Below are 24,278 nucleotides of genomic sequence, written 5' to 3' on the forward strand. Positions count from 1 at the left end.
TTCAAGCTCCAGGGTCCGTCCTCTGACATCCAGGAACATGCAGGGAGCAGTGGGCAAGGGTGGGTGAACAGCTGACTAGTGAGCAGTTTGGCATTCATAGCATAACGTTCATAACTGCACTGCCCCATTGTCAAGTGGCTATGGGTGAGCATGGCCAAGTGGTCTGCACATGCAGAGAACACACACACTGGGTCTACTTGGCAATCCAAGCTGTGTCTGTCCATAGGTAGCTCATGCAATCAATCTGAGCTTATACAAGAGACTTCTTGAGAGGCACCAAACATATTAATAAACCTTAACAGTGTTCATCATATCATAGTAACCTGAACACCAATGATGCCACGCAGTTCAGTTCACTGACTGCCTCCATCATTCTCTTTAATAATTTTTTTTAGTGCAACACTGCCCTTGGGTTTCAATATCAAAATTTCATGTTTAACTGCACACTACATAAATCATGACGCAAAATTCATTGTTGGAAATTATGGGTTATGCATAAAGTTTCAGTACTGTTTCCTCTATGCAAATCTCATATTTAGGTATTTGTTATGATCACAAAGTTTCAAGTAACCAGTGCATGACACTTTATACTGTGCCTCTATTTATCTTAGCCCAACTTCCTTCCAGATAAACTGCCTACATGGAGGAAACACTTATCAAGGGCTGTTACTAATCCACATCCTGTCTACTGACAACAGCACAAGCAATGAGACATTACCACTGTAACTACCGTAGCACGAAGTGCAGAAGCAATTTAAACAGTAACTGAAAGAATCTATCACAACTTCCAAAATAAGCATCCCTGTTCAATTACAAGGTCACCATTTAAATGATGCATTTATTATGAAGAAATGGGAAAGTGCTTTGATGACAAAGTCTTTATAGAAGTGAAGAGTGATTTGTCACAACACATTTATTAATCCTCTAATTAGAATACAAAAAATGCCATGTCAAAAATTAATATTAACATTAATTCATATAAAATTACTGCTAATGAGATGGAGCATTATTCTGAAAAATCCCACTTTCCTTTATAATGAACATTAGATTCACATAAGACTTAATGAGCACATGTATCCTGCTCAAAATAATTAGTTTTTTCTTCATAACATGTTAAAATATTCTTGTCTCAGCCTGTTGTTGATTTTCATTCTTGTATATAGGAGAGTGAATACACAGTTTTAAGTGTTAACAGGAAACACAAAATTACCTTTATTTTTGTTCTACATGAATGACCAGGACTTTTTCGAAGAAGAAGAAGAACAGGGTTCTCACAGTAGCGACAATTTTGAATATAAAGGTTTAACTGTTTGGTAAACATTACAGTAAAATGGGTATAACACAAAAGGAATGATTTTTGAAACTACTACTGGTGTGACACATGTATACAATTGAAGGACTACAGCAAGGTGGTCATAAAAGACACCACTAATTACACTGAACCACAATACATCAGGTAACTAGCTGCACCTTGTTACCTGCACTGGATGTGAATAATGGATCTGGTGACAAACCACCATTCACAAAAGTAAAATGACAAGAAACATCCTGATTGACATCTACATCTGTTTTCCACAAGCCACCTTACACACTACAGCAAAAGCTACCTCATGTGCCACTATCATTTTCACCTTTCCTATTCAGTCTGCATATGTTGCACAGGAAGTAAGCCTCTGAATGAGAGCAATTTCTTTGATGTTTCTCTCATGGTCATTCTGTAACATGTATGTTAAAGGACTCTTCTTGGAACATACACAATGTTCTTTTAACAGCATATCTCTCTTTTAGTTCTCCCACTGGAGTTGGGTGAGCATCTCCACGGCATTTGGGCTGTTGTCTTTCATCTGTAGATCTCTAACCAATGTTTAACAACTTTTCTGATGTTTCACGGGCCCAAGTGGCTGGCATTGCCAAAGATTCAACCTCCATTGATGGTGGTCATAACCCACAGAGAGACAACAGTGCTGTGTATCTATCACACTCTCATTAAACAAGCTTTTGATTAAATACACTATTTCGAGGGCATTTATGGACATTTTATAATTGTCACTGTTTTCAGTGACTGACTGCCAACTAAGTAGTACAATATTAAACCTTTTTTACTATTTGTGCACAGTCTGTGATTAACCAGTCGTTGATCCATTGCATGTTTTCCACACTTTCGCTATAATTTCCTACATGCTGTCTGCCTGTCTTAACAATAGTTATACCTGATAATTGATATAACATACTATAACAGTTTAAAAAAATAATAGGCCTGCATTACCAAAGACATTACGAAATTAGTGGACTATCAACAAATAATAATTTTGCAGCAAAGTGCAGATCTGCTGACAGATTTTACTCAGTTACATTCTCCTGTGAAATTCAGAATGGTGAATTTCCAAATAATTCTCACAGCAGAATTTCTGCGACAGGACTTTTCTCAGATTACTTAGTGGTACACAGAAATGGTTGATGTAATTGACCAGTAACAATATGAAAATGACATATCTTAACACAAATTACAGAAACATTCATAACAGAAATATAACAGCTTAAGTAACTGGACATCAAAGCCCTAAAACGTGATGGTGGTGTTATTGGGTGTGTTGACCTGCTGATAATGGATGTTAATTTTAACCATGACTGGATGATGTGACGAAGGTAATGTGATGTTATAATGACTATGATTCTTGTTCTGTTATGTATTTTATGCATAACTGATTCCGATGAGGTTTTTAGTCACAATTTTGAAGTTGCAGGCTGAAGCAAGATGACTGGTATCAATGTGTTCCATTTTCCTCTCTAACTTTCTGAATATTTTTGACAATTTGTAATACTTCATCATAACAGAAATATCAGACAATGTCAACAATTAACACATGTCAATCAGCAAGAAGGGGAGCTAAACCTGTCCTCGCCCAAAGGGTTGATTTGAACAGTTTACCATGGACTCCATACTACAACCGGGCATTTTTAACATATGCAGATCTGTCACAGGTATAAGGAGTGATAAGCAGATAAAGTATTCCAGGACTTACTTCAAACCTTTGGATATCTAATCTCACACACCCAACTAGCCACTGAAAAGCATAATCATCACATGCTTATTGATGCTTCTTATGGAAGGTAATTGATCCAGGGTCGATTTATTTTCCATTTTATTTGTTTATTAACATCATTGCACATATGATGTGAATACAATAGAGCAAATTTGTATAAGAAGATGTCTTGCATGTTAATATCACTAAGATGTGAGTTTTTTCAATGTATGAGAAATTGAGAGTGGTTAGTCAATAGTTCAAAGTTAAACAGTAATTTTTAGTCAACAGAAAATTGGAAAGAATGTTTCTTGTTAGTGAGATCATGACAAAGAGGATGACTGTTTATAGATGGCATCACTGGTGCTAGAAGGAAGCCTACTGACTATAACAAACTTTTTTTGATGAAATGGTTCTTGTATTTAACATAAGAAGGTTGTTGTTGTTGTTGTCTTCAGTCCTGAGACTGGTTTGATGCAGCTCTCCATGCTACTCTATCCTGTGCAAGCTTCTTCATCTCCCAGTACTTACTGCAACCTACATCCTTCTGAATCTGCTTAGTGTATTCATCTCTTGGTCTCCCTCTACGATTTTTACCCTCCACGCTGCCCTCCAATGCTAAATTTGTGATTCCTTGATGCCTCAAAACATGTCCTACCAACCGATCCCTTCTTCTAGTCAAGTTGTGCCACAAACTTCTCTTCTCCCCAATCCTATTCAATACCTCCTCATCAGTTACGTGATCTACCTGCCTAATCTTCAACATTCTTCTGTAGCACCACATTTCGAAAGCTTTTATTCTCTTCTTGTCCAAACTAGTTATCATCCATGTTTCACTTCCATACATGGCTACACTCCATACAAATACTTTCAGAAACGACTTCCTGACACTTAAATCTATACTCGATGTTAACAAATTTCTCTTCTTCAGAAACGATTTCCTTGCCATTGCCAGTCTACATTTTATATCCTCTCTACTTCGACCATCATCAGTTATTTTGCTCCTCAAATAGCAGAACTCCTTTACTACTTTAAGTGTCTCATTTTCTAATCTAATTCCCTCAGCATCACCCGATTTAATTTGACTACATTCCATTATCCTCGTTTTGCTTTTGTTGATGTTCATCTTATACCCTCCTTTCAAGACACTGTCCATTCCGTTCAACTGCTATTCCAAGTCCTTTGCTGTCTCTGACAGAATTACAATGTCATCGGCGAACCTCAAAGTTTTTACTTTTTCTCCATGAATTTTAATACCTACTCCGAATTTTTCTTTTGTTTCCTTTACTGCTTGCTCAATATACAGATTGAATAACATTGGGGAGAGGCTACAACCCTGTCTCACTCCTTTCCCAACCACTGCTTCCCTTTCATGCCCCTCGACCCTTGTAACTGCCGTCTGGTTTCTGTACAAATCGTAAATAGCCTTTCGCTCCCTGTATTTTACCCCTGCCACCTTCAGAATTTGAAAGAGAGTATTCCAGTTAACATTGTCAAGAGCTTTCTCTAAGTCTACAAATGTGAGAACCGTAGCTTTGCCTTTCCTTATTCTTTCTTCTAAGATAAGTCTTAAGGTCAGTATTGCCTCACGTGTTCCAATATTTCTACGGAATCCAAACTGATCATCCCCAAGGTTGGCTTCTACTAGTTTTTCCATTCGTCTGAAGAATTCGTGTTAGTATTTTGCAGCTGTGACGTATTACACTGATAGTTCGGTAATTTTCACATCTGTCAGCACCTCCTTTCTTTGGGATTGGAATTATTATATTCTTCTTGAAGTCTGAGGGAATTTCGCCTGTCTCATACATCTTGCTCACCAGATGGTAGAGTTTTGTCAGGACTGGCTCTCCCAAGGCCATCAGTAGTTCTAATGGAATGTTGTCTACTCCCGGGGCCTTGTTTCGACTCAGGTCTTTCAATGCTCTGTCAAACTCTTCACGCAGTATCTTATCTCCCATTTCGTCTTCATCTACATCCTCTTCCATTTCCATAATATTGTCCTCAAGTACATTGCCCTTGTATAAACCCTCTATACACTCCTTCCACCTTTCTGCCTTCCCTTCTTTGCTTAGAACTGGGTTGCCATCTGAGCTCTTGATGTTCATACAAGTGGTTCTCTTCTCTCCAAAGGTCTCTTTAATTTTCCTGTAGGCAGTATCTATCTTACCCCTAGTGAGACAAGCCTCTACATCCTTACATTTGTCCTCTAGCCATCCCTGCTTAGCCATTTTGCACTTCCTGTCGATCTCATTTTTCAGACGTTTGTATTGCTTTTTGCCTGCTTCATTTACTGCGTTTTTATATTTTCTCCTTTCATCAATGAAATTCAATATTTCTTTTGTTACCCAAGGATTTCTACTAGCCCTCGTCGTTTTACCTACTTGATCCTCTGCTGCCTTCACTACTTCATCCCTCAGAGCTACCCATTCTTCTTCTACTGTATTTCTTTCCCCCATTCCTGTCAATTGTTCCCTTATGCTCTCCCTGAAACTCTCTACAACCTCTGGTTCTTTCAGTTTATCCAGGTCCCATCTCCTTAAATTCCCACCTTTTTGCAGTTTCTTCAGTTTCAATCTGCAGTTCATAACCAATAGATTGTGGTCAGAATCCACATCTGCCCCTGGAAATGTCTTACAATTTAAAACCTGGTTCCTAAATCTCTGTCTTACCATTATATAATCTATCTGATACCTTTTAGTATCTCCAGGATTTTTCCAGGTATACAACCTTCTTTTATGATTCTTGAACCAAGTGTTAGCTATGATTAAGTTATGCTCTGTGCAAAATTCTACCAGGCGGCTTCCTCTTTCATTTCTTCAATCCATATTCACCTACTATGTTTCCTTCTCTCCCTTTTCCTACTGACGAATTCCAGTCACCCATGACTATTAAATTTTCATCTCCCTTCACTACCTGAATAATTTCTTTTATCTCGTCATACATTTCATCTATTTCTTCATCATCTGCAGAGCTAGTTGGCATATAAACTTGTACTACTGTAGTAGGCATGGGCTTTGTGTCTATCTTGGCCACAATAATGCGTTCACTATGCTGTTTGTAGTAGCTAACCCGCACTCCAATTTTTTTATTCATTATTAAACCTACTCCTGCATTACCCCTATTTGATTTTGTATTTATAACCCTGTAATCACCAGACCAAAAGTCTTGTTCCTCCTGCCACCGAACTTCACTAATTCCCACTATATCTAACTTTAACCTATCCATTTCGCTTTTTAAATTTTCTAACCTACCTACCCGATTAAGGGATCTGACATTCCACACTCCGATCCGTAGAATGCCCGTTTTCTTTCTCCTGATAACGATGTCCTCTTGAGTAGTCCCTGCCCGGAGATCCGAATGGGGGACTATTTTACCTCCGGAATATTTTACCCAAGAGGACGCCATCATCATTTAATCATACAGTAAAGCTGCATGTCCTCGGGGAAAAAATACGGCTGTAGTTTCCCCTTGCTTTCAGCCGTTCGCACTACCAGCACAGCAAGGCCGTTTTGGTTAATGTTACAAGGCCAGATCAGTCAATCATCCAGACTGTTGCCCCTGCAACTACTGAAAAGGCTGCTGCCCCTCTTCAGGAACCACATGTTTGTCTGGCCTCTCAACAGATACCCCTCCGTTGTGGTTGCACCTACGGTACGGCCATCTGTATCGCTGAGGCACTCAAGCCTCCCCACCAACGGCGAGGTCCATGGTTCATGGGGGGGCATAAGAAGGTAAGTAGCAGAAAATGGGCTGGTAGTGCTGCCCAACAACAGTAAAATTCAGTTCAGTTGGAAAATCGTAATGCATAAAAATGGAGTGTCCTGGATGGATAGGTTTGTGAATTCCTGAATGTATATAGATGGTGGTAGTTGGGGGGATGGTGGTGTTGAGGAAGCATATGGCTTTAGTTAATAGTTTTTGAATGGGTCAATGCATTTTAGCTGATGCTGAAGCTAATGTATTAGTACTGTGTCACCTATCCAATGTAAGTAATATCCTTGTCCAGCCATCTTTGAGTCACATCACCGTAGTCTTACTGTGTAATACCCAAATGCAAAACAAGTCCCACACATGTGTTCAATCAATCTTACAACAACCACCAATTTCTGCAGACAATATATAGAACTTTACTAGAGGTGCACACATTTGTAAAAGCTGTCATGTTGCACGATAGTTTCATTACAATTTCTGCAGCTTTGTGTGGAGGAGACAAATTTGTCATAGTAAAATTGGGGCCAAGGGCATGTTAATTGCAAATCACATAAAAATGTATTTAACTTAAATAACTGCTTCATGATCTGCATCATTTGGTTTCTCTGATGAAAGATCAATGTGTCTGAACTACACACATAGTCACCATCCATCCAATATGCACTTCAGCCTGAAATTTTTTCCTACCAGCTATTCTCTGTCTGCTATCTTTTTTTACTTCCTAGTTCTCAATTTACCCCCACCCCCCCTCCTCCTCATCCCAATGCTTCATGTATTTCGCTCAATTAGTATATCTGGTTTTAATCATCACCCAGATGTACAGCATTCACTGTAAAGCAATAGCAGGGATGTACCTGTCAAGTAGATCCTGAACTGTAAAAGTCAGGAAATGACCTAAATCATACCAACTCAACTTGCCTCTTCCCACAGCAATAAGCAATCTATCTCTACCTTAAGTATGTTGTTACCAGAGACACCATTTGGGGGGGGGGGGGGGGGGACACAAGGTTCAGAGACAAATGATAAACCAAGAAGAGGTTTGAGGAAGTATTAACCAGTATTTATAAATGAAAGTACAACTAATCTGTAAACAAATTCGGTCACTTGTTTAATTTTCTAACAACTATGCTACCATGTTTACTTTTATTGAACTAAACTAAATAAAAATACATACACATTCTACAAAACAAAGTGTTTATATTATGTACACATGTAAATGAGTACTATCTTTCTACAAATTAATTTTACACACACACACACACACACACACACACACACACACACACACACACACACACACACACACAGAGAGAGAGAGAGAGAGAGAGAGAGAGAGAGAGAGAGAGAGAATAAAAAAGACAGTCTGCACTATCTAAAATGTGACTGCACCAAAAAGTATACCAAAACTACCCAACAAACGCCACGCTGGATTGTTTCAAAATGTTTACATTTAGATGAAGAAATATAATAGCGCATGCTTAGTTGATATACCACTCAATGGAAGTAAACTCACCTTAGCTCATCAGTGTCAGGCATTTTGGTGTATGGTAAAATGGCAACAATTCTTTTCTTATCGTTTACTGGTTCAGGTGGAGGAACAGGATGCATTAACCTTTCGCGTTTCAAAAGGTCTGAGCAGCTTGTGTAGTAACCTATGAGATCAGACAGTGAATCGAACTGCCTACCACCGATGTAGAAATCACCACAGACAGCAGTTATCCTTAAACAGAAACGCAGTTCATTAGTTTGCGTCAGGATTATTAGACGGATCGTTGCTAAATCTTAAATGCTGTTACCTAAAGTGATTGATTCCTGTTCGGCCAAGATACGATAACACATACGACCCTGGTTTTCTGTCACTTTCACGAACAAGGTAACTTCCCATTTTTGCTGCTTGCCATAGACGTTCTTCGGCTGTATACCGATCAAGCCGTCCATGGTACCATCTGCAAAACATTGAATATTTTGGTCTTTTGTGATAAACAGATGATGGCATAGAAACAGTCACATACACAACCTTGCATTTTCGTGTGACAAATCACTAACAAATATTATCACTCACAAATTTTCAGGAGGTGCTACTACCGTTGACACATTAGCACCTTCAGCTTCTTCGGCGTCTCCCAAAAAAGGATCGAACTCCTCCCCAATAGCACCGTCGTGTCCTTCATCACTCCCTGTGCTAGGGGAACCCTGAAGCTTTTCTTTCGGCAGAATTATCCCCGTCGCCGGTCCACCCCTCACAAACTCAGCCATCTTGGCTTTAATCTTACCTTCCTATTACTAATACCTCATCATCCTTCACTCCCCACACGCCTCACGCTATAATGAAAACTGACTTCTACCCTAAACGTCAAATTATCTTTGCACTACACCAGACGAATAAACAGGTTATAATGTTTCACATCTTTGCCTGCAAACAAAGTACTATCACAGATTTTCTAACGCGCGTGCTGTTGGAGAAGGGTAATTTTCATATTCACTTAACTAACTTCTTAAGTAATAAAAGGAACTAGTTGACATAGTTGTTGTAGTATTTAGAATTCCGTAACATGGCCAAAAGGATTAATGCTAAGGATTTATAAACAATTGTTTGTATTGATTATGTAGCTGAAAGTTTGCACGTGCAGAGTATTCCCTTGCTGTGAGGAAACTCTCGAAGTGACAGCAACATTTTGAATTAGGGATGTGAATTTGGCCAACCTGCAAATATCGAAGTGCTTTGTTCTTCGAAAGAACGCGGGAATCATAACACAAACAAACAAGTAGAATTTTGTGATTTCTTAGATTCAAGTACATCGGAAGACGAATAGCTACTTTATTTGCAAATAACGCGCATTTTCGTTAGTAACATGCCGACTGTGTCAGATGAACAAATCAAAGGTGCGTTACGAACCACTGAAATTACATTTAATACTCTGATGTAATTGATACACCATTTCGGACGTTTTGTTACAGAAATCTTTCGAGAGTATGCCATTTCCAAACACAAGGATGAACTAATGGCAATACTGCAGACTTCTGACGACCTTCAACATCATTCAGTTATAGTTCAGTAAGTCATTCATGTATAATGTTAAGAAAAGTGTCAAAGTGAAACTTTGCCTTCCGTAGCCATTTCTGAATATTAATTAAATGTACGTTATCCAGAAGAAAGTAATTGATGCTAATAGGAACATCCGAAAAATAAGATTAAAAAATTAATGATTTCCACATATGCACATTTTCTGCTCTGATTTCCACTTGGTTGTTATTCTCAAAGCACTTTTGATATACAATTTGTTATAAACACTCTGACTGTCACTATCTGGAATTTCATCCACACGAGAACTGACGATTCCAACATATTGGTATCTAAAAATAACTAAACAAGTCACTTCTTGAGCATAGGAAAATATGTGAATCATCATGCAGTAATTCACACATTTATCATAAGAGTCACTTAATAGTAAGTTATCCAGACAGACTCCACCATGTTAGCTAGAATTGGTATTGTTGAGATTGATTTGTAGATTGATTATTTAGCCAGGTCACCTCTTCAGTTGACGGATACTGTAGGTGTTAATTTCAAGAGGAATGGGAAATTACAGAAGAGTTCCATTTTTTTATTATTGCACCTGGTAGTTCAGCAGTTTCAGAAGTGATCTTGATTGCAACACAGCATGTGTTATAAACATTAATTCTTACTATGTTACTTGGATGCAAACATTTTACAATATTTTAGGAGTTAATCCAATTTTGGAGTTGTTCTTGTATCAGAGCTTCATCTAAAGTGCTTTCCACTACCTAAAATACCTACCAAATTGTCTAGGATCATACTGCATCTCTGTGATTTTTTTTTTTTTTTTAGTTCATTGTGATGAGCATTTTTAGTATAATTAACATGACAGCTTTGTAAAAGGATGCTTTACTAATTGAATAGAGCTGTATATGCACTATAGTGACTGCACATATATGAACAAGCAAGAACCACAGAGTAATAGTAAAAACAAGGAATAAACAGAAAATATTTGATAGTAATTTAAAAATTTGACACATCCCTTTAACTGATATTGACACACAATAGGAAGTTCAAATAAACAGTGACTCCCTAACTATATTAATGGCATCTGATTCTACTATCTTATTGTAAAATGATATTTTGTATCTATATGCTTGTATCTAGAATTTGTCGCAAGTTTTTTGCAAACTAAATTTTTATTATTTCAATATATTTTAAGTGACTTTGTGACACTACTTGGCTCTAACTTGCACATAACTTGTCTAAACCAGGTAAGTCTTGAAAATTTGATACCAAAACTGTGTGCCCAGCTTCACAAGTAGAGAGCGCAGTAGACCCCCAAATTAAAGACTGGTGTGTTTTTATGCATGAACAGCTATTAATTATCTACCATTGATTTTTATTTCCCAGTGTATTAGTGGAGGCCATTATTTCTCAGGTATCATCTCTGTAAAATTCTAGCATACAGCCCATGGTTCCCTTTAAATATCTAAACATCCTATTACTGACAACGGACCTTTTTAAAACAGTGATTATATTTGTTAAGGAGACTGTCAGCAAAATATATGTCAGGTCTGGAGGTTTGCCATAGAGATGGAAGACTTTTTATTGACTCCTGATAAAGCATGTGATGACTATTGATAGTTACTCCCCCTACAGTTCCTGGAACTTGTGAATCATTCTATTCTCCAGTAAGTATAGGACCCAATATCCCACAAGTAAATTGATGTCAGTTGATTCAACAGCTTCAAGTACAAACCTAGTTTGAGTAGTGTTGACACTGGGTTGGCTACTCTCATTCCTAATTTCTCCAGAAATTTACTTGCATAGGATTGTAATTCAGAACACTTCCATCGTTCGTGAATAATAGTGTATTGTTTAAATCCATAAACAGATTAATTCAGCCTCCATATTTTCCAGTGTAGTGACACCATAAAGACAACTGTGGTGATAACAGCATGGCTGATCCCTAGTTCTCTCAAGCTGCCATAGATAAGGGATATCTAATGGATGTGTGCTTGACCAATGGTGCAAAGATTTCCCGATAATTAACTCCTTGAACATGAGAGCACAGTTTTACCACTAGTCACATCTTAAATGTTTCTGAATATAATATAATTTGATAGATAACAAAACCTACTCACGTAGCGGCAGTAGGAGAAAACGCACATAAAAGATGTGGATGTGTACAAGCTTTCAGAACCAGTGGTTCCTTTTCTGGCTGACAGATTGAAGGGAGAAAAAGAAGAATGAAGGAAAATCACTGACAAGCATTAGGAAATATGAAAAGTTATGGCGAGGCACCTAGAACGCTTGCTCAGGGGATACTTACTGGATGGGATGAGAAAGAAAGACATTAAATGTTTTTGGTATTTCTGCATGTTCAAATGTGACATTATGAACCAGAAATGACAATTCTTTCTTCAGTGCTTTCTTTCCATCCTTCCTCTTCTAAGACTTCTGTGACATCCACGCCTTCATTTGGAAATCCTTCTTTCAAGTAGCAAGTAAAATGGTCAGGCCATTCGTTGAGTTTTGGTCCTCTGCTTGACCTTTGATGTGTAACCCACTGTTGAACTATGGATCTATTTTTTGATTCTCATGTTCCTCATCTTATTATTCAGTTTCCATTGACTCACTGTCAGAACCACAAAAAGGTTCATTACCATTGTCTACTGATTTAATTTCTTCTTCATTGTGTGGAATACTGTTGTAATGAAGGACAGCTTCGTGTTCTAATCGTAATGCATTTATTATCTTAGGTTCTTCTAACTTTGAACTCCGAAAAATCTAATTCTCCAGGAAATTTACATCCCTCCTGATAGTTTTATCGCAAGTCTCCCTATCAATGAATCAATAGCTTTTTATTACACGGCAGTAGCCCATGAATGTCAACCTCAGTGACTTTATATCTTGTTTCTTTCAGTGGGGTTTTGGAATGTGAACCATTGCAAGGCATCCTAAAATCTTAAAGTGTGAGTCTCCTGTACCAAAAATTCATATGGCGCTTTATTTTCTAGTATGGTAGACAGAGAACAGTGTGATAGGTATGCATCTGTAGACAAAGATTGAGCCCAGTACCAGTACTCCTTTTAGTTAGTTGGTATTGGAACTTCATAGAATAGGTTTTTTTTTCAATCAATGTTTGATTAGCTGTCTCAGCAACACCGTTTTGCTGTGGAGTATATCAGACTGTAAGCTTGTGGATGATATCTTCAGAAGCCAAAAAGCATTTTGTTTAATTGTTGACATACCCTGTCCCATTGTCAGGCTGCAACTTTTTGAAATTTATGCATGTCTGCTTTTCCACCTTGACTTGGGCAGTCGGGTGAAAGTAAATTTTCGTAAAAACAATACACACCATTACAGATGCTACATTGTCTTTTTCAGAGGCTTAGACTGATGCCCAGAAATTTATGATAAGGGATTGTGATCAGTTAACAGGTCGAATTTGCACATGAAACATCATGTTGCTGTAAATTACTGCTAAAGCTTCCTTTTCAGTTTGGGAATAGTTTATTTGTGTTAGTTAATGCTTTGGAGGCATAAGTGATTGGGCTTTCAGAACCATCCGACAGTTTTGAGACACAACTCCCACAGTCCTTTACTGAGAAGCATCCATAATTAGAATCAGCTGCAAGTCCGTTGAGTACAGCAACAGACAGTGTGCTGTTATGAGACAGTCATTAAAGTGTTGAAAAATCTGTTGACAGGAAACTGACCACACAAATTTGATGCTCTTTTTGTGCAGCTGTTGAGTGGTGAGTGATTTGTGCTGCTTGGAGAATAAACTGTGCATAACAAGTGATCTTGCCAAGATAGGACTGAATCGTTTGAGCATAGTGGGTGGTGGCATATTTATTACGAGGGTCACTCCAAAAGAAATGCACACTGTTTTTGTAAAAGTACAGTTTTCATTCTGCATCTGTGAAAGTTTTACAGTGTGTAGATACATCCTTCCCACTTGTTTTCAAACTTAGTTCAACCTGTTCCCGTAGGTGGTGCCGTCACAGCATGTCTTCAAGATGGCTGCTACTCTTGACGTTCATCAGAAGCAACGTGCTGTCATAGAATTCCTGTGCTGTGAAAACGAGCCAGTGGGAAACATCCACAAGAGGTTGGAAAAGGTGTATGGATATGCTTCCGTCGATCACAGTACAGGTAGTCAGAGGGCAAGCAGGTTACGTGATGAAAGCGGGCATGGCGATATTGAGGATTATCCTCGCAGCGGCATTCCTCATACTACACACACTCCAGACAATGTGCAGAGAGTTAACGAATTGGTGACTGCTGACAGCACACTCCAGACAATGTGCAGAGAGTTAACGAATTGGTGACTGCTGACAGACACATCACAGTGAACGAATTGTCACGCTACGTTAGGATAGGGGAAGGAAGTGTTTGCAGAATACTGAAAGTGTTGGTGTTAAAAAAGGTTTTTGCCAGGTGGGTTCCCAGGATGTTAACAGTGGCTCAAAAGGAAACAAGAAAAACAGTATGCAGCAAACTTTTGGAACAGTACGAGAAGGGTGAAGATGAATTTCTTGGAAGAGTTGTGACAGGTGATGAAACATGGCTCCATCATTTTTCACCAGAGACGAAGAGGCAATCAATGGAGTGGCATCATGCAAATTCATATAAGAAAAAAAAAAAATTCAAAACCACACCTTCTGCTGGAAAAGTTAGGGCTACGGTGTTTTTTGATTCCGAAGGACTCTTGCTTGTGGACATCATGCCAAGTGGAACCATCATAAATTCTGATGCATATGTGACGACACTGAAGAAACTTCAAGCTCGACTGAGTCGTGTTCGACCACATCGGCAAAAGCAGGATGTTTTACTGTTGCACGACAATGCACGGCCTCACGTCAGTCAAAAAACCATGGAAGCGATCACAAAACTCAGATGAATAACACTGAAACACTTTCCTTACAGTCCTGGCCTGGCTCCATGTGACTATCACCTCTTTGGGAAACTGAAAGACTCTCTTTGTGGAACAAACAGTGGCTCCTACAGGTTGGTCCAGAATTTTACCGTACGGATATACAGGCGCTGGTTCCAAGATGGCGTAAGGCAGTTGAGAGGGATTTAAATTATGTGGAGAAATGAAATATTGTTCCTTAAGGATGTATCTACACACTGTAAAACATTCAAACTTGTAGAATAAAAGATGGATTTTAAAAACAATAGTGTGCATTTCTTCTGGAGTGACCCTCGTATTATATTAATGTGGCCCAGTATCCTTGATGGTGGGGATTTTCCGTGGGTATATAACACTGGGGGCAAAAAAACTGCAGTTGTCTTATTGACACCATAAGCTCCTTTGACACTTTAATTTCATTAGTGAATGTAGGCTGAACATTGGAAGCAATCTTGAAAGTTTTTTACAATTGTAAGAACTTCACTAAGACTAGGATTGAATATGACTCATGCTTTAGTCATGACTTCCCTGTTTTAGGTTAGCCATACAACCACTTCACAAATTTAGCAAGTTGCCTGTAGGGGAAACAGTGACTGTTGAAATTAAGTTTTTCAGGAAACCACAAGTCACACCCAGTATGTTTTATTGATTTGTTTCACTCAGTTTAAGAACAACATCATCAGAAACTGTGGAATTTATACTGTAGAATAAACAAAGTGTGATAATATGGAATCGTAAATTGATGTGAAAGCTCATATTCCAGTTGCAATGAGGCAACTTACATTTTAAGTGCAGTAGTTGGCTGATTAGACTGCAGTTACCAGAGATTATCACAGTCATGGCACTATAGATTACTTCTGGCTGATGTAGGTCACTGCAAGAGGTGCGACCCATGTGAGACATCAGTTCTGCCACCTCTTGCGGCCAGTCGGCCTGTTATAGCAAGGTTCAGCATATCTGAACTGCTGTGATATCCACTGTAGGTGGGGCACCACATATATAAGAAGAAATTACCACCATGATAAAGTAAGAGAAATGAGAGCAAACACAGAAAAATATGTTGTTGTTGTTGTTGTTGTTGTTGTTGTTGTTCTTGTGGTCTTCAGTCCTGAGACTGGTTTGATGCAGCTCTCCATGCTACTCTATCCTGTGCAAGCTTCATCATCTCCCAGTACCTACTGCAACCTACATCCTTCTGAATCTGCTTAGTGTATTGATCTCCTGGTCTCCCTCTACGATTTTTACCCTCCACGCTGCCCTCCAATACTAAGTTTGTGATCCCTTGATGCCTCAGAACATGTCCTACCAACCGATCCCTTCTTCTGGTCAAGCTGTGCCACAAACTTCTCTTCTCCCCAATCCTATTCAATACTTCCTCATTAGTTATGTGATCTACCCATCTAATCTTCAGCATTCTTCTGTAGCACCACATTTCGAAAGCTTCTATTCTCTTCTTGTCCGAACTATTTATCGTCCATGTTTCACTTCCATACATGGCTACACTCCATACAAATACTTTCAGAAATGACTTCCTGACTTTTAAATCTATACTCGATGTTAACAAATTTCTCTTCTTCAGAAACGCTTTCCTTGCCATTGCCAGTCTACATTTTATATCCTCTCTACTTCGACCATCATCAGTTATTTTGCTCCCCAAATAGCAAAACTCCTTTACTACTTTACGTGTCTCATTTCCTAATCTAATACCCTCAGCATCACCCGACTTAATTCGACTACATTCCATTATCCTCGTTTTGCTTTTGTTGATGTTCATCTTATATCCTCTTTTCAAGACGCTATCCATTCCATTCAACTGCTCTTCCAAGTCCTTTGCTGTCTCTGACAGAATTACAATGTCATCGGCGAACCTCAAAGTTTTTACTTCTTCTCCATGAATTTTAATAACTACTCCGAATTTTTCTTTTGTTTCCTTTACTGCTTGCTCAATATACAGATTGAATAACATCGGGGAGAGACTACAACCCTATCTTACTCCCTTCCCAACCACTGCTTTCCTTTCATGTCCCTCGACTCTTATAAGTGCCATCTGGTTTCTGTACAAATTGTAAATAGCCTTTCGCTCCCTATATTTTACCCCTGCCACCTTTAGAATTTGAAAGAGAGTATTCCAGTCAACATTGTTAAAAGGTTTCTCTAAATCTACAAATGCTAGGAACGTAGGTTTACCTTTCCTTAATCTTTCTTCTAAGATAAGTCGTAAGGTCAGTATTGCCTCACGTGTTCCAGTATTTCTACGGAATCCAAACTGATCTTCCCCGATGTCGGCTTCTACCAGTTTTTCCATTCGTCTGTAAAGAATTTGTGTTAGTATTTTGCAGCTGTGGCTTATTAAACTGATTGTTTGGTAATTTTCACATCTGTCAACACCTGCTTTCTTTGGGATTGGAATTATTATATTCTTCTTGAAGTCTGAGGGTATTTCGCCTGTTTCATACATCTTGCTCACCAGATGGTAGAGTTTTGTCAGGACTGGCTCTCCCAAGGCCGTCAGTAGTTCCAATGGAATGTTGTCTACTCCGGGGGCCTTGTTTCGACTCGGGTCTTTCAGTGCTCTGTCAAACTCTTCACACAGTATCGTATCTCCCATTTCATGTTCATCTACATCCTCTTCCATTTCCATAATATTGTCCTCAAGTACATCGCTGTTGTATAGACTCTCTATATATTCCTTCCACCTTTCTGCTTTCCCTTCTTTGCTTAGAACTGGGTTGCCATCTGAGCTCTTGATGTTCATAGAAGTGGTTCTCTTATCTCCAAAGGTCTCTTTAATTTTCCTGTAGGCAGTATCTATCTTACCCCTAGTGAGACAAGCCTCTACATCTTTACATTTGTCCTCTAGCCATCCCTGCTTAGCCATTTTGCACTTCCTGTCGATCTCATTTTTCAGACGTTTGTATTGCTTTTTGCCTGCTTCATTTACTGCGTTTTTATATTTTCTCCTTTCATCAATTAAATTCAATATTTCTTCTGTTACCCAAGGATTTCTACTAGCCCTCATCTTTTTACCTACTTGATCCTCTGCTGCCTTCACTACTTCATCCCTCAAAGCTACCCATTCTTCTTCTACTGTATTTCTTTCCCCCATTCCTGTCAATTGTTCCCTTATGCTCTCCCTGAAACTCTGTACAACCTCTGGTTCTTTCAGTTTATCCAGGTCCCATCTCCTTATGTTCCCACCTTTTTGCAGTTTCTTCAGTTTTAATCTACAGGTCCATAACCAATTGATTGTGGTCAGAGTCCACATTAGCCCCTGGAAATGTCTTACAATTTAAAACCTGGTCCCTAAATCTCTGTCTTACCATTCTATAATCTATCTGAAACCTGTCAGTATCTCCAGGGTTCTTCCATGTATACAACCTTCTTTTGTGATTCTTAAACCAAGTGTTAGCTATGATTAAGTTGTGCTCTGTGCAAAATTCTACCAGGCGGCTTCCTCATTCATTTCTTAGCCCCAATCCATATTCACCTACTATGTTTCCTTCTCTCCCTTTTCCTACTACCGAATTCCAGTCACCCATGACTATTAAATTTTTGTCACCCTTCACTATCTGAATAATTTCTTTTATTTCATCATACATTTCATCTATTTCATCATCATCTGCAGAGCTGGTTGGCATATAAACTTGTACTACTGTAGTAGTTGTGGGCTTCGTATCTATCTTGGCCACAATAATGCGTTCACTATGCTGTTTGTAGTAGCTTACCCGCATTCCTATTTTCCTATTCATTATTAAACCTACTCCTGCATTACCCCTATTTGATTTTGTATTTATAACCCTGTAGTCACCTGACCAGAAGTCTTGTTCCTCCTGCCTCCGAACTTCACTAATTCCCACTATATCTAACTTTAACCTATCCATTTCGCTTTTTAAATTTTCTAACCTACCTGCCCGATTAAGTGATCTGACATTCCATGCTCCGATCCGTAGAACACCAGTTCTTTCTGCTGATAACAACATCCTCTTGAGTAGTCCCCGCCCAGAGATCCGAATGGGGGACTATTTTACCTCCGGAATATTTTACCCAAGAGGACGCCATCATCATTTAATCATACAGTAAAGCTGCATGTCCTCGGGAAAAATTACGGCCGTAGTTTCCCGTTGCTTTCAGCCGTTCGCAGTACCAGAAAAGCAAGGCCGTTTTGGTTATTGTTACAAGGCTAGATCAGTCAATCATTCAGACTGTTGCCGTTGCAAGTACTGAAAAGGCTGCTGCCCCTCTTCAGGAACCACACATTTGTCTGGCCTCCCAACAGATACCCCTCTGTTGTGGTTGCACCTACGGTACAGCAATCTGTATCGCTGAGGCACGCAAGCCTCCCCACCAACGGCAAGGTCCATGGTTCATGGGGGGAGAAAAATATAGGTTGTCATTTTTCCCAGATGCTATTCAAGAGCGGAATGATGGAGAAATGGCCAGAAAGTGGATTTGTGAATGCTTATGAGTGATGAATAAAATCTTCCACACTGGCTGTTAAAATACTTGGCAATACAGAAGCATCCGATTCCACCTGTCTGCTTTGACCCATGATGTCACCAATATGGTGGAAACGACCATTCTCAACTTTTCCAATTTGGCGCCTGTGACGTCATTACATAAACGACAATAAACACGAAAATACATATAAAACCAACACACACACATCTCTCTCCAAAAATATAATCAAACTAACGGGACCAGCACGGGAAATTGGGGGCTTTTGGGGAGGGACAAACTAAATATAAACACATACAGACACAAAACTGAGATCCCAAACCACACAAAACGATGACTTAAAAACATCACTAAATTCCCAAGTTCCGCTACACTTACAATATCGACAGCTTCCCTTGACCTATATAGGTCAACAGCAATTCACGATACCAAAATACACACAGCTACGATGGCACATTGGAATCGAACACTTCCCTTGACCTATATAGGTCAACAACAGCTTACAATATCAAAACACATATAGCTATAATGGCAAATTGCAATCGATCACTTCCCATGACCTATGCAGCTCAAATACAACTGACGATACCAAAAAAAATTGAAATCGAGTGCTTCCCCCTAAGATACATAAATCAACCACAAGTGCCGATACCAAAACATCAACCACCAACACATGTAAGTAAATAACACTGACCCAACAACACATAAAAACCCCACAGAACGTCATTAACACGCGAACAATAAATTTATATATATACATATATATATTTAAAAAAAGCTACTTACCATAAAAAAGTTCTGGCGCTACACACTAACCCCCAACTCACATATTCTGCTTGCATATGCCGCATTTCACTATCTCCGTCACAAGCCCAAAAAGTTACAGAAACTTAATGATGGACAACATGTCGTCCCCCATGTCAGCGCGCAGACACGCACTATTAAACTTAGAAGTCATATCCATACCTAACAAAAGAAGCCACAAATTGAATTAAACGACTTACCGCGCAAGAAACAGCAAACCAATAACATCAAACGACACCGCTATAACATAAACACAACGGAAACTTAATTCTTAACTCAGTGAAACTAATTTCCGTAGTTCTGTAACAGTCACGACCGATAAATGCACACTTCAAGCACAGACACCCAAATGAACCGAATACACCACCAGAGGACACCACCAACTGCAACAAGACGACATCTACAAACACAACACTCTTATAAACTAGACTCCGCGCCGTCATGACGTCACGCAACACAACACACACCCTTCCATCACAGCAGTCCACTTCTTCCTGGTCCTGAGTCGTCACAGCAGCAACTAAATCAGCATCAGTAAGGTTCTTGACACATGCCCCATCCGCTGCCATCCACTCATCTAACGTCTCCTTCACTAGCTTCTTCACACTCATAGACTGTCTGTATCACTTGTAGTAGATCTTCCTCTTCATTTTCAGCTAGGTTGTCCTGAACTTCAAGAGATGTCCACAGTTTTCTCCACTATTTTTTCAGAGTATTTTCTGAAATATTCTGCCATGCCTGAGCGGCCCAATAAGCAACGTACTTCATGTTGGTCTTTTTTATTTTGTCCACTAAAGGAATGCTATTATCTTGGATCAGCATTGTTAAAAATTGTTTTCTATAAATCAGTTTCAATGTTTGCAGTACACCCTGATCCATCGGCTGTAGAAGTGGTGTAACATTCAGTGGCTAAATCTTTGACACAGTTTCTCCATGACATAATTTCTCAGTGCTGGGATGAGATGGTGCATTATCAATCAAAAGGATTGCATGGGGAGACATGATTTTCCTTAGAAAACCGTCGAACAGAGGTAACAAACTGTCCGTGAAACCGTTCTTTGAACAGCTTACCATCCATCCATGCTTTTTTCTAGTTGCGATAATATACTGGCAGGGACTTCATGTTGCAGTTTTTAAAAGCTCTGGGCCTAGCAGATTTTCCGATCAGCATTAAAGGCAGCTTGGGATTACTAGCAGCATTGCTGCATGCTAATAAAGTCACATGATCTTTGCACATTTTAAAACCAGGAGCTGGTCTTCTGCTTTTGATGCCAGGCTTTTTGTTGGCAATGCCCTAAAATTAAGGCCACTCTCGTCAGAGATATAAATTTGTTGGGGATAATACTTTCCCTCTCTTATCATTTTTGCAAACCCTCACAAGTATTCCTTCTCTGCATCACGGACAGGAGAAAGCTTCTCTCCAGTAATTGTTAGCTGACGGATTCCATGAAGTTTTTTGAATCTGTCCAACCAATCCATACTCACACTAAAAGACTTATCACCATTCATTAACTTGTTCAGGTAAACACCCTTCTCCTGAACCAGTGCTCCACTCAAAGGAGTTCCCCTTTCTCTTTCCTGCATAAACCAGAGGAAAAGAGCTTCATCCACTTTATCTTACTGGGACTGTTTCAAAGTCTGCCGAATTTCGAGTGTTTTTCCTGAAGACGTTCCACAGGACTGTTCAAGCTTCACTTCCAATCACAAATGGTCGCTTTACCAACACCCAGTTCCATTGCCAGTTTAGGTACATTCTCACCATTGTCTATCCGCTTCAAAGCATTCAGTTTTTCTTTGAGAGTTTTTGTTGTATGTTTCTGTTTACTCATGAAGAAAATACATACACCACTACACCTGAATGAACACACTACAACTGGTACGTGTGCCAGCGATCGACAACTAACATAACCAAGAGCTTTGCGAGCCAGCTGGCAGTGCACTGACTTCAGACACTACAAAGGTCTCAACAATGCACAACAACAAGGGCAGAGAGTGAGAGTGAGCCATTGTTCCCACACTCGTTCCCATTTGTTACCATGGTGTATGTACTTATCTGCTTGGTATACTTCATTCTAGAAACTTGTCACTGTAATTCCGGCTAATCTGAACAAATTGGTAATCCGAACAAGGTCCGGTCCCAATTAGTTCGGATTAACGGGACTCTACTGTATTTTCTGGCTTCAAAATTATGCCATGTGCAAAGCAGGCAGATCCTTCTCACTGAATTCCAAGTAAGGATTGAGTCATTTAATTCCATTATGAAAACTTGTAGGTTAACAGGAAAGTGTAAAATACAGAGTGATCCAAAAGTCCGGAAACACCCTCGTATAATTCAAATGGAGTAGCAAACAGTAAAACACCGCCCCTACAAAAGAGGAAGGGAAAAGGGGAAAAACCTCCAGGCTATGTCACCACCATGGCAGCCATCTTGAAAGCCACTATCTTGAATTCAACTCCAAAATTTCCAATGGGAAGATGGTTGTGTGACATATCAGACAGATAGAGAAATTCACCAGAAAAATGATGACGTTATTCTGAACATAGCTTTATTCATTTTCAAGTTATAACCAGTTATGTGTGGCAGCAGTGATACTTTCGGGAGCATGAGTGGTGTGTACCAAAAAGGCAATACTCCTTAGAGAACACCAACAGTTATGAACAATTCTATGTGCTGCCCATTCTGTCGGAGTGCCCATTCTGTCGGAGTGCTATCCTCCAAACCCAGTCCTGATGAACTTTGACCTCATACATCAGTACTGAGCTGCTTGATATGAACCAGATCCCATACTTTCATGGCATAAACCAGTGGTTTGAAATGTCCCCCCAGGAAAAAATCCAAAGGAGTTAAATCTAGTAAACGTGATGGCCACTCCACTGCACTTCTATGACCACTCCACTTTAGGGGAAATTACACATTTAGGTATGCCCGCACACTACATCCATAATTCATAATGGGGCTCCGTCGTGCTGGAAATGTCCCGTCCTCCATTAACAGCAAAGGAAACACCACTTCATGCAACAGCCTCAGATAACTGTTGGCTGTTAATGAACCTTTAGTAAAAAAAACAGCCCCACCACAGCAGACAATCTCTTTTTGTGAGACGATTGATTTAGATGCATCAATCCAGTGTGGATGTGTGTGCAACAAATATCTGTGATTCTGCTTGTTCACATCACCATTGATAAAGAAATTGGCTTCATCACAGAACAGTACCTGATAGGGAAAACAAGGGTTTACATGTAGTTGCTGCATCACCCATTCAGCGCATTCTACCCAATGATCTGGGTCATCCTCATTCAGGTGTTGGAGCAGTTGAATTTTGTGCAGGTACCATTTGTGCTACGACAAAATTCACAGAATTGAGGTACGGCTAACCCCACATTCTTGCAACAGATGACAAGTGCTCCATTGCAGAATCTTGCCAGCACACTCATTGTTGTTGCTTCATCAGTAGTGTGTTTTGGTCTTCCAACTTTCGGTTTACCTGTGACGGAACCTCTTGTCTTGCATTTGGCCAAAAGTTTGGCAACTGCACTGTCAGAAATGGTTTGTCTGGTTGGTTGGTGACTGTTGAAATCCTCAGCAATGACCTGTTTGCTTCGTTCTCCTCACTTCAAGATGATTTCGATGTGTCCTTCTTGTGTTAATGGGACAAGGAAACGAAAGATTAAAACATGAGCAGGGGTAAATGTTACCTAACATTTAAACACATCTAAAATATTAGGCATGGGATTTGCACTCTGAAACATTTAAGACTCCATCTGATGCCTTTTTGGTACGTAATACTCTCACTCCTGAGTGTATCACTGCTGCCTGTCAGAATTGGTTATAACTTGAGAATGAATAAAACTATGTTCCAAGTAACAGGATCATTGTTTTTCTGGTGAAATTCTCTATCCGTCTGATATGTCACATGACCACTTCGCATTGGACATGCCATATGCCAATGGCTGCCTTATTGGTGATGTAGCCTATAAGTTTTTCTCCCTCCCCTTCCTCAAGTGCAGGGACTTTTTTTTATTATTATTATTCTATTTGGAATGTACGAGGGTGTTTCTGGACTTTAGGACTATCTTGTACTTTAATATTGCATAATAAACCAAGCCATTGGCAAAAGTCTTCATTAGTTCTTTTAATGTGGTGTAACTGAAATGTAAAGCAATCTAAAATCATTATGGTTATTAAACCATTCACTGGGAATCCAATTACTTCCATGTTACAGTAAGTACATTTTCTTTTATAAGGTGGGGTTTCTCACATATCAGTTTAATTTTATGAAAGGTCGTCACAGGCCGAAAAAGTTAAGGAACCATTACTCTTTGCTATGTGCAAAATATGTATGTGACATCATACTCGTAAATA

At 39.3% G+C, this 24,278-nt stretch overlaps 2 protein-coding genes across 6 annotated transcripts in view; one reads left to right on the forward strand and one right to left on the reverse strand.

Moving 5' to 3' along the window:
- LOC126198583 (ras GTPase-activating protein 1) overlaps window positions 1-9,157 on the reverse strand; it is a 162,152-nt gene extending 152,995 nt beyond the window's left edge. Inside the window, exons 1-3 of one of the 3 annotated variants that reach the window (XR_007540087.1) lie at window positions 8,797-9,157; window positions 8,531-8,680; window positions 8,248-8,454 (exon numbers count right to left, since the gene is read on the reverse strand). Coding sequence is in view for 2 of the 3 variants with exons in the window: in XM_049935021.1 (XP_049790978.1) it covers window positions 8,248-8,454; window positions 8,531-8,680; window positions 8,797-8,990 (551 nt within the window). In the remaining variant the exon portion in view is untranslated. The remainder of the gene's footprint in view (window positions 1-8,247; window positions 8,455-8,530; window positions 8,681-8,796) is intronic. The other 2 variants (XM_049935021.1, XM_049935023.1) reach the window with 2 other exon arrangements.
- Window positions 9,158-9,176: 19 nt separating this feature from the next.
- The window catches only part of LOC126198582 (DNA helicase MCM9-like), a 138,673-nt gene continuing 123,571 nt past the window's right edge, over window positions 9,177-24,278 (forward strand). Inside the window, exons 1-2 of one of the 3 annotated variants that reach the window (XM_049935019.1) lie at window positions 9,177-9,200; window positions 9,693-9,789. In XM_049935019.1, coding sequence (XP_049790976.1) covers window positions 9,737-9,789 — 53 coding nt within the window. In that variant the 5' untranslated portion in view covers window positions 9,177-9,200; window positions 9,693-9,736. Of the gene's footprint in view, window positions 9,201-9,251; window positions 9,618-9,692; window positions 9,790-24,278 lie in introns of those variants that run through there. The other 2 variants (XM_049935020.1, XM_049935018.1) reach the window with 2 other exon arrangements.

The sequence above is a fragment of the Schistocerca nitens genome, chromosome 8 (genome assembly GCF_023898315.1).
Source record: "Schistocerca nitens isolate TAMUIC-IGC-003100 chromosome 8, iqSchNite1.1, whole genome shotgun sequence".
Taxonomy (NCBI): Eukaryota; Metazoa; Arthropoda; class Insecta; order Orthoptera; family Acrididae; genus Schistocerca; species Schistocerca nitens.